Source organism: Pituophis catenifer, unplaced genomic scaffold (genome assembly GCF_029215685.1).
Source record: "Pituophis catenifer annectens isolate HBS135680 unplaced genomic scaffold, rPitCat1.0.hap2 SCAF_2, whole genome shotgun sequence".
Classification (NCBI taxonomy): domain Eukaryota; kingdom Metazoa; phylum Chordata; class Lepidosauria; order Squamata; family Colubridae; genus Pituophis; species Pituophis catenifer.
In genome coordinates this window covers 44,629,714-44,640,479 of record NW_027256882.1, presented here as the reverse complement: position 1 = coordinate 44,640,479, position 10,766 = coordinate 44,629,714, and the positions used below count along the sequence as shown (strand labels likewise).

At 43.8% G+C, this 10,766-nt stretch overlaps 1 protein-coding gene across 1 annotated transcript; it reads right to left on the bottom strand.

Moving 5' to 3' along the window:
* Nucleotides 1–608: 608 nt before the first annotated feature.
* On the bottom strand, nucleotides 609–9,900 carry LOC139312204 (G-protein coupled receptor 22-like). The gene is made up of 2 exons (XM_070936807.1): nucleotides 8,609–9,900; nucleotides 609–738 (listed from the first exon to the last, which is right to left on the bottom strand). Exons 1-2 carry the CDS (start codon nucleotides 9,898–9,900, stop codon nucleotides 609–611), a joined length of 1,422 nt encoding a protein of 473 aa, XP_070792908.1.
* Between the last annotated feature and the right edge of the window lie 866 nt (nucleotides 9,901–10,766).

The following is a 10,766-nucleotide window of genomic DNA, read 5'->3' as shown; positions in this document are numbered from 1 at the left end:
TGTTGAAAATTAGCTTCCCGTCATGGAATGCGTTTGAGGGTCGTTTCTTCCAGGGCTCACTAGAGGGCGCCAATGCTTCATTTAGCCTAAGACATTGCCCTAATTTTTCCAAGCTGTCCCTCTCCCTTCAGTTCTCCCGCTGAAACAGAAGTAATTGTAGACTCATCAATAATGGAAGGAAGTAGCTTTGTCGTTATCTTGCCCTTTCATTGCAAGAACGTTATGGCATTTCTGACTTGCTACAAGGCACAATCAGACATCCCCCCCACACCTCCCACCCGCTTAGCGCCTCACTAAATTGACACCACAGCCATAGAACATTGCTATTTTAAAATGTTTATTTATCTCGTTGATTAAAGTTTTGGATGTCTGAGTGGGAAGAGTGAAAGGAGGTATTTACAAGGCGGGGGGGGGAAATGCTTGGACCTGTCCAGGGGAAAAAGTGCCCACATGTCCCAGTTTGCGGAGGATTGTCTTCTATTTAAAGCATCCTCTGCTGGAAGAATTGTCCAGACTGAGCCGGATGGAAGAGAAAAGAGAAAACCAGAAGAAGGAAATGCAGAGCGAGACCCTTGAAGGTGACCGTCAGCCATTAGTATTTGCACATCTTATTCGAAGCAGGGCCTTGTGATGAATTCCGTTTCCGAAATCACCCCTCTGGGAATGTCATTGCTGCTCGTCATTGTTGCTTCCATCCAAAAGGCATATTCTATGTGTTCATTCCACATGCTGCCAATGCTGTAAAAGGAGGGAGTTGGACTACGTAACCAAGAGAGTATGACACGCACGTAACTCTCTTCCCAATGACCACAGAAACCCTGGAAGGCAGCTTGTCTCACCCATCTTCCTTTGACTCCCTAACAGGTAGTCCTCGACTTATGACTTGTGATTGAACCTGGGATTACACTTGTAAGGTATGCTGGTCATTAAGTAGGTCATCATGTGATGTGACCAATATTATTTATTTACAATGGGTTATTAAGTAAACAGGGTTGTGAAAACACATTGTCCACCATGGAAGTTTTTTTTTGCTGGAAACTGGAAGAAAATGCCAGTTTCCAGCAAAAGTTCATAAAATATTGATAATACTGCAAGTGGCAATAAATGCGATCTGGTTGCCGAGCATCAAAAATGCAATCACATAACTGCAGCCGTTGGAAATTCGTATCTGGCTCATAAGTACCTTTGGGGGGGTGGGGTCCATTGTAACTTTTAACATTTGCTGACCAACCGGTCGTAAATCAAGGACTACCGGTTCATCTGAGCAAAATGATGTCCCCCTATTCCTGTTCCACCAGTTCTGTCTCTTTACCCATTTCCTAATCAAATGAAATTCTACTTCCTTCTTTGCCAAGCCCTAAGAATCTTTTGGCTTGCAGTGTCTACCTTCCCTAAATGATGAATATCTGAGACCGAGAAGCTTCTCTTTCATTCATCTCCTCATTTGATGAAAATAGGGACAACAGGATGCAGTGGAAAGCATTCTGGGCCACCTACAACATAGGTGGGTCCTTAGGGGAGAGATCAACTTTAAAACTGGCACTCCTGGTTTCTGTTTCAACAAGCAGGGTTAGCATAAACATCTAAATTCTATGCCAAGGTCTTAGCAGATACACCAAGTTGACTCAATTTATTATTTACTGTTTATAAAAATAAATAAAAATAAATATTATATGTATATGAAATCTTAATCTGTTCACCGCCCTGAGTCCTTCAGGAGAAGGGCGGTATAGAAATTCAATAAATAAATAAATAAATAAATGGTGGGACCACTTTCAAAGTTCTGCTCACTGCACTTCAAAACAGTACCTCCCCTACAGTGTTTTACTCTAGCTCAGACTTCCCCAACCTTTCTGCGGTCCGGTGGGAGCTGGTGGGTGGGTGGGTGGAGAAGAGGATTGTTCCACATGAGTGGCTGGCAAGTGCGCGCAGCTCCATTTGTACAAGCAGCGGGCACGCTTGCCTGTTGCTCATGCAAATGGAGTGCACAGAAACTCACCCGCTGCTCACACAAATGGAGCACATATGCAGGCACTCATCCACTGCTCTCACAAGCGGGGATGGGCACACTTGCCCACTGCTTCCGCAGCCCGATTCTGAACAGCTGACGGCTCAGTAGTGGGCCGCAGCCCGGGGGATGGGAACCCCTGCTCTAGATAGTTTTTTAAAAAGGAAAATAAGGAGGAAGGGAACATGTAGTATGGAGAAGATGAGTAAGAGGGTAACTGTTATTATCCTAATACCACTTTACCCCACAAATATGAATGGTGGATGATTCAGGCCACTGGAAAAATAGCTTTACACCTAAGCTAATGAAAGTGTGGGATTTGTTACCTCCCGCTGTAGAGGTGGCTAAGGTAGAGAGCTTTAGGAGATGTAATTCAGCTGTTGGTGGCTATGAGCTCCGATGACTGTTTATCAAAGAGACAGCAAGACACCTCTGGATACCTGTTGCTAAACATAGAAGAGTTATTGTTGCCCTTTGGGCTTCACAAAGAACTGCTGGCCATGGTGAGAAATAGACCTTGGTTTGACCCCAGCAGGGCTCTGCTTATGATTCCCTTCTCCTTCCCATCCCCATCTCTGCACTTCCAGGGATGAATTGTGCATGGGAATTTGACTCTGGCTCAGGTGACTACCAGAGCTGCAGAAGCAGTTAATTCTGCTGCAGTTGTGCTCAGAACTGGTTGTCACAAGTGGTGAAGGCATCAGGATAGAAACCAAACCAGGAATTCTAGTCCTGCCTTAAGAGCAGGGGTGAAATGCTCCCGGTTCGGACCGGATAGGCCGATCCGGTAGCGATGGCGGCGGATGGTTCGGAGAACCAGTAGCAAAAATCCCTGTGCCCCCCCACCATGCCCAGCTGAGCCGCAGGATCATCAGAGGCTTTTTTTTTTTTTTTTACTTTTAAAAGCATTTTTTCTACAACCTCTTCCGACAAAAAAATGCTTTTAAAAGTAAAAAAAAAAAAAAAAAAGCCTCTGATGATCGCGCGGCTCAGCTGGGATCGTCAGAGGCTTTTCAAAGCATTTTCTTCTGCAACCTCTTGGCCGAAGAGGTGATAAAAAAATGCTTTGAAAAGTCTCTGACGATCCCAGCTGAGTTTCCTGATCCGCAGAGGCTTTTCAAAGCATTAGAAAAAATGCTTTGAAAAGTTAAAAAAAAAAAAAGTTGGCCACGCCCACCCAGTCACATTACCACCACCACCACCCCCGCCACCAAGCCACGCCTACAGAACCAGTAGTAACAAATTTTACATTTCACCCCTGCTTAAGAGGCAAAGTCAGCTGGATGACCTTGGGCAGGTCACTTGCTCTTAGCTTTAAGAAGGCAAGGATAAACATTCCCAAAAATATTGCTAATAAAACTGCATGCAAGGAGTTGCCAGAAGTCAAAACTAACTCCAGGATGCGCTCACATACACCTCCCCTTTTGAAGGTCTCTGAGGACTTCACCCAAGGCTTTAGAGATGATGTATCTATCTGGGGGCTCTGGGGACCCATCTTGGCCTTAGAGAACTGAGTAACCGACTGACATCTGTCTTTGTAGAGGCTGAATCCAAGGGCCAGTTAAATGCCTCAAAGGAATGGAATACAAGCACAGTTACTCAGATACAAAAAGTGCATAGCTCCAAATTACAACATCAGTTCCCACTTTCTTTCTTAACAAGAAAACTTTGCAAACCTCTCTATTTGAAATTTCATAATGATCAGTCAAAAGCAACATGGAGTAATAATCTTCACAGACTCAAAACCAGGTGGTTAAGAAGAAGAAAGAGCCCACCTCATGAGATGTGAAATGTCTCACAAGCAATTTCTAGGACATCAGTTTGAAGGACTGAAGACCAAGATTGTTAGAAGTAAAAGGAAGAAATATAAAATGGGTTTATTTAAGCAAAGTAAAAATAGATATGTTGTCATCTCTGGTAACCCCTTAATAGACTTTTGCTGATATCAGCACTGAAATGATGAAGATTGTATTTGTTTATAAATAAAGAGATGGGATATAGATCCAGGAAATTACAGACCCATCAGCCTGACCTCAATACCAGGGTAGATTCTGGAAAAGATAATCAAACAACAAATCAGCGAACACCTAGAAGCAAACAAAGTAATAACCAAAAGCCAACATCAGTTTGTCAAAAACAGATCATGCCAGACTAATACTGCATCTTATTGCATTTTTGACAAAGTGACAGAACTAATGGACCAGAGGAATGCTGTAGATATAATTTACTTGGACTTCAGTAAGGCATTTGACAAAGTAGACCATAACTTACTACTTGATAAAATAGAAAAATGTGGGTTAGACAGCATCACCACCAGATGAATTTGTAATTGGCTGACCAACTGCACTCAATGTGTGGAATTGAATGTTCAATGGAACTGCATCTACACGGAAGGAGGTATGCAGTGGAGTACCCCAGGGCTGTTTTAGGCCCAGTACTCTTCAACATCGTCATCAATGATTTGGACGTGGGGATAGATGGGGAACTCATCAAATTTGCAGACGACACCAAGCTAGCAGGAATAGCCAATACTTTAGAAGATAGGCTTCAGATACAGAAGAATCTTGGCAGACTTGAATGTTGGGTGCTATCTAACAAAATGAAATTCAATGGTGAAAAAAGGAAGGTTCTATATTTAGGCAAGAAAAACCAAATGCACAGGTACAGTATATGTGGTACCTTGCTCAATAGTGGTGACTGTGAGGGATCTTGGAGTCCTAGTGGACAATAATTTTAATATGAGCCAGCAGTGTGCTGCAGCTGCCAAAAAAGCCAACCAAGTTCTAGGCTGCATAAACAGAGGGATAGAATCAAGATCATGTGAAGTGTTAATACTTTATAATGCCTTGGTAAAGCCACACTTGGAATACTACATCCAATTTTGGTCACCACGATGTAAAACAGATGTTGAGACTCCAGAAAGAGTGCACAGAAGAGCAACAAAGATGATTAAGGGACTGGAGGCTAAAGCATCTAAAAAACGGTTACTGGAATTGGGTATGTCGAGTTTAATGAAAAGGAGGACTAGGGGTGACATGATAGCAGTGTTCCCATATCTCAGGGGCTGCCACAAAGAAGAGAGAGTCAAGCTATTCTCCAAAGCACCTGAGGGTAGGACAAGAAGCAATGGGTGAAACTAATCAAGGAGAGAAGCAACTTAGAACTAAGAAGAAATTTCCTGACAGTTAAAACAATTAATCAGTGTAACAATTTGCCTTCAGAAGTTGTAAATGCTCCAACACTGGAAGTTTTTAAGAGATTAGATAACCATTTGTCTGAAGTGGTGCAGGATTTCCTGCCTAAGCAGGGAGTTGGACTAGAAGACCTCCAAGGTCCCTTCCCATTCTGTTATTCTATTCTATTGTATATGGGAGGAAGAAATCATTTATTGTATTTTAAAAGGTAATAATTGACTAAAATTATTAATTTTATATTTTCATGAAGGGAAAAGTCACTTCTTTATATATTACTTTCTTTACTATATTCTTATTTTTCTTCCCCCCCTTCTGCACCTTCTATTGTTTCTTTTTATTTTTTCATATTTTGAGCTTGTATTAGTTTTTATTGCAAATTGTAATTTTTAATAAAATTACTATATACACTGTAAAAACAAAACCACCTGTATTTTAGAATGTTTCACCAAGATACTTTCAGTGAAGATTTAAGAGAGGGGAGGAAAATAGAAGCCTATAAAATGAAAAGGCATCAAGCTAAATCTTCAGACTTTGAAAAGCTTTGCATCACCTCCGAAAGATTCAAGGATTTATTTTTCTCTGGTGGAAAGGAATAAATGGGGTCATCCACCATGTTTCGCCCGCTTGTACACAAAGGGAGCTCAGAGAGGATTTAATCTATCAGTGGAATATAGCAGAAATGCAGAGAGGTGAGAGGGCTTGATAATTGTTTCTGCTGCTTTCTTCCTGTGCAACTCTCCCTGAGCAAGTGTTAGAAACAATCCACAATCACCAAACTGATTATGTCCTATCAAGATAAATCGATACATTTCAACTTTATCCAAAATGGCAGTGACTAATTCATATGGCAGCATCTGGTTCTTTTTCCAGAAGTCCCTTTGGTTTGGACAAATTCAAAGATTTAATTTATCAACTATAGTCATGTGACTTTTCAGTTTCCCGAATATGACAATTACAGCTAGACACACACACACACAAAGAGAGACAAGCACTGCATCATCTTCAAACTCTTGATAGCATAAATACAGATGCATTGGAAGGTAGGACATCATAAGTAGTTGTCTCCAAAATGGAATATTGCAATTTGCTTTATGTAGGGCTGCTTGTGAAGATAATTTGGAAATCTCTGCCACGTTGGGACCAGAACAACTGGCTATCAGTTCGTTACTAAGCTTAATGCTAGTTCACCGAATCGTGTGAGGTAGAACCTTCTCCAGTTACAGAATTCCTCCTACCTGGTTTCTGTTAGCCTCTCCAGCAACCTGTTCATAACCCTGGATGTAGTTTCTGTCATTCACAACAAATTTCCTTTAGTAACAGTACATTTCCCTCAAGTATCACATAAAACAGTGTTTTTCAAACTTGGCAGCTTTAAGATGGGTGGACTTCAACTCCCAGAATCCTGCAGCCAGCCATGCTTGAAAAACACTGACAGAGAATCTTCCAACTTTCCATTGTGTATGCCACATGGTGAAGCTTTGCCCTGAAAAGCGGCTTATAAACATTTTCAATGAATAATTATTTCTGACTTAATCTTTGTCAGATGCATATATCCGGTATGTCTAAAGGGAAACATCTGTAAAGTAGACGGACGTCTACTAGTGAATATATGTATGTCTATGTGGAAGATTGCTATCGTCTACAGCGCTTTTCAGATATGGTAGAATGACAGCTCTGAATATTTCTACCTGAAGGATACCAAAGGAAAGGAAGACTCATCTAGAGAATATTACAGTAAGCTCAAACCAGTACTGGGTTTCAATTTAGTCTGCTACCAGTTTGCTCATGAGCAGAAGTGTCCGGGAGGGTGGGCGGAGCCTCCTGCCACTGCAGCTACCAATTCACTCGATCCGGGGCGAACTGGTAGTAACCCACCGCTGGCTCAAACCAAAAGAATGGGTGTCCTAAGCACCCATTGACCCATCATGACAGGAAACCCTTGTTTCTACCATCACTGGTTCTCCGAGAACCTCGGAGCTCTTCTGAAGGATGACCTTGAAAGAACAGAATTGTCAACTGGGTGATCTTATTATTACTTACTACTGAAGCATTTCCGGTTTACCTGTTCAGACTATTCTTTTCTTTTCCTACTTCTACCCCAGGAGGCTATCTTCATGCAGATGAAGTAGCTATGTGGGGATACCTATCGTTTGGGCTCCCTGGCAAGGCTGAGGTTTTGAAAAAAAATGCCTGTCAGTGCCATCCTAGGTATGTCTCCCCAAAAGAAAGGCCTAGGTTCTGGGTGAGATTTACTCCTTATGGCTGCAGCCTAAATCTACTAAGTGTTTGAGGAAGCCCAGGCAAAAGTGGTTAATGAAGGATGGGCCTCCTTTGGAAAAAGCTACCTTTTTCCTTTGAGGAAGTTCTCATGGTAACCCAATTCTCTTCTTATTCATCTGAATTCTAAATATTGCAAAATCATTGGACTGGATCCAATATTACGACTTTTTTTAATGATAGTCATTAAGCGAACATGGCAATCATTAAGTAAACCCATTATTCACTATCGGAGGCTTTTTGCTGGAAACTTGGAAGTAAATGTGGGTTTTTGACAAAAACGTCATAAATTGTGGTTACATGACTGTGAGGCACTGCAAACAGCCATAAATGCGGACCGGTTGCTGATATCCAAAATGCGGACATGTGACCAGGGGATAGCAGAATTAGGAAACTGAGTCTTAAGTACCTTTTGAGGGAATCTGTTGTAATTGTAACCAGTTCCTAAATGACTGGTTGTAAGCTAAGGATTACCTGTAAGGCAAAGATCTCTAAAAAGTGATGCTATCCCAGCCTTTCCAAACCTGCCTTTCTAACACATTTTCTTGGCCTTCTCTAAGATGGAGCGCTTATTTTAGCCATCCTAGACTTACCCAGCATTGCAATGAGCTAAACTGGTCTTCTGGAGTGCTGACTCGTTTAGTGTTGACTAAACTTAATGCCTTTCCCAACACCGTAACTACTCATCTGCTTGTTACAGCTCTTGGCATTAAGTAATTAAATAATTTGTCCTAATTCTAGTGGTCTTAGTGTAGCCAACAGGCCAATGTCAAGAGAAGGTTTAAGCCTTCATATTTTACCTCAGATAGGTAGGAGGTTTTGCCATTGGCTAAGTGGAGGCTTTGTGAGGAGTCAGTATCAGACTGTAGATGAAAATGGTTATTTCTACAAGATGTTGATGGTTGCCTCTCTCTGCTCACTGCGATACTGCTCACCTCTACTTTGCACTTTGGTCAGAGGGTTAGCACCAAGCTGTAGTTTCTGGTGATTTTAATAAGGGTCCTGTATCTGCCTCTCATTCTTCATTGGTTTCAGTGTTTGGCACTCACCAGATTAGCTATGCAGTGGATTGCTACAACCCATCTCAGCTTTCTTGGCACCTAGTCTGAAATTCACCCCTACCCCTTACTCTTTTGTGGCCTCCGTCAGGCAGTGCTCAGCCCCATCACTACCCCGTGGCCGCCCCTTGCAGCCTTTTCGTGGTGGCTCCACCCAGGAGTTGTGGATGATGGTGCCACCAGGTGCGGGATCGACTTGCAGCGCTGACACCACTCGTTTCTTCAGCTTGCTGCGGAGTACGTTGCGCAGTTTCTGGCGGGTAAAGGCATAAAGGAGTGGGTGGAAGATGGTTGTACCATAGGCCATGGCCAGGAAACAGATGCGCAGCTTGCCCAGCAAGGGGCTAGGCCCGAGGCACAGAATGAGCAGGTTGACAATGGACAGAGGTGCCCAGCACAACAGGAACGTCGAGATGATTAACAGGGACATGCGGAAAACACGCCTCTGGCGCTCCCTCCGGTCACGGTGGCGTTTCACTGCCCGACGCAGTGCGATGATCACAGAGACAGAAGCCTGCACACCCATTGGAGGTGGAGCTTGAAGCGTGGGCTTTGGCTGGGAAAGCCTCTTGGCTTCTCCAGCACTGATCATGCTGCTGCTGCTACTCAGTTCTACTGCTTTCCGCCGCTTCCTCTTTTTCGTCTTGCGACGCTGGCTACGCTTGAAAGTGCTGCCGATGCTGATATTGAGAGCTTGCAGGATCTTGGCGTAGGTCACCAGCATGACTGCCACGGCTGCAAAGAAAGTGGGGATCTGGATGGCAAGGTGATAGGCGGTGCCGAGCTCAGCATGGAACTCTTCTGGGCCAACACACAGCACAGTACGGTTTTGCCACACGCTGGCGTGTCCAAACTCGCCCTCGAGGAAGGGTATAAAAAATACAGTCAGGGATAGCACCCAGACTCCAGCCAGGAGTAGAATTGCACGAGCTGGAGTGAGCACACGTTGTGCAGGGCGAACTGAAATGTCGTAACGGTCCAAGCTGATCACCAGGACGTTGGTGGCTGTTGCCACGCTGCTGAAGGTGATGCAGGCCTCGTGGAAGCAGCAGAAGAGGGTGGCAGCACGATCGGGTGGCACCAATATGACCACCATGGTGAGAGGTGCACACACCACACAGATGAGCACATCTAGTACATGCAAGTTCATGGTCACCATGTTGCTGACTGAGTCAACCAAGCCAGCTTGCAGGCAGTAGAGAACCAATACTGTCAGGTTGCTGCTGACCCCTAGAACAATTTCCAACATTAGGAAGCCTGTCAGGGACACCTGGAAGCCCAGTGGGTAAGGCAGGGACCAACTGGGGTCGGGGGTTACCCCGTCTGTTGTCTCCAGGATGGTGTCAAACATGGGACTCTCCATGGTTGAAAGAGGCAGAAGCACGTGGGCATAGTCCCTGGACTGAGCTGAGCGTTACAGACAGCAACCTTACCTGTGGGGAGAGAGAGAGAGAGAGAGAGACCATCAAGAACCATAGCAACATTTATTTTTTCAACAATGGACTTTGCACTAAACCAGTGGTGGGTTGCCCCCAGTTCGGACCGGTTCGCAAGAACTGGTAGTAAAACCGGCGGGAGGCCCCGCCCACCGCCCCGGATGTCGTCATCGGCAATCTGCACATGCACAGAAGCAAGGTGTGTGTGCGAGCAAAGCAAGTGCACGCGATCCCGTTGCGAACCGGTAGTAAAGGTAAGTAGAACCCACCCCTGCACTAAACCAACAAGCCTGCCCTGAAAATATCATCTTAAAACATCACAAGGAGGCCAAGTTCAGGCAAGATTTTATTCCTGGTTGTGGTATCGATTCATTTCATTGGGTTCCTAGGATACACTAAGCCACAAGATGGATTGGGTTGGCACAGTGTACTCAATAATGGAAGAAGAAACATACACCCAATATTAAAACTAATGAAGCTTAGCGTGTTGTACACATGTGGTTGCTAAGGCCTAACAGCCTGCTTCAGTTTCTTGTGTGAATCAACCCAATTAATCCTGCAGAAAGGTGAAATTTAAAAAAAAAAGTGAAACATTTCAGCACCATCATTTGAAAAGAAGATGCAAACTGTGCATGTATTTTTCAGGCCTTTTCTGCAGAAGAAGAGGACAGGATCAAGCATTTTGAAGTTTCTCTATAATTCAGGATAACTTGAGCTCTCTTTTCAAGGAAGAGGTTATCATCACCCGTTTTCTTTAGCAAGACTTCACTTTTACTTTTACTTAACAAACACA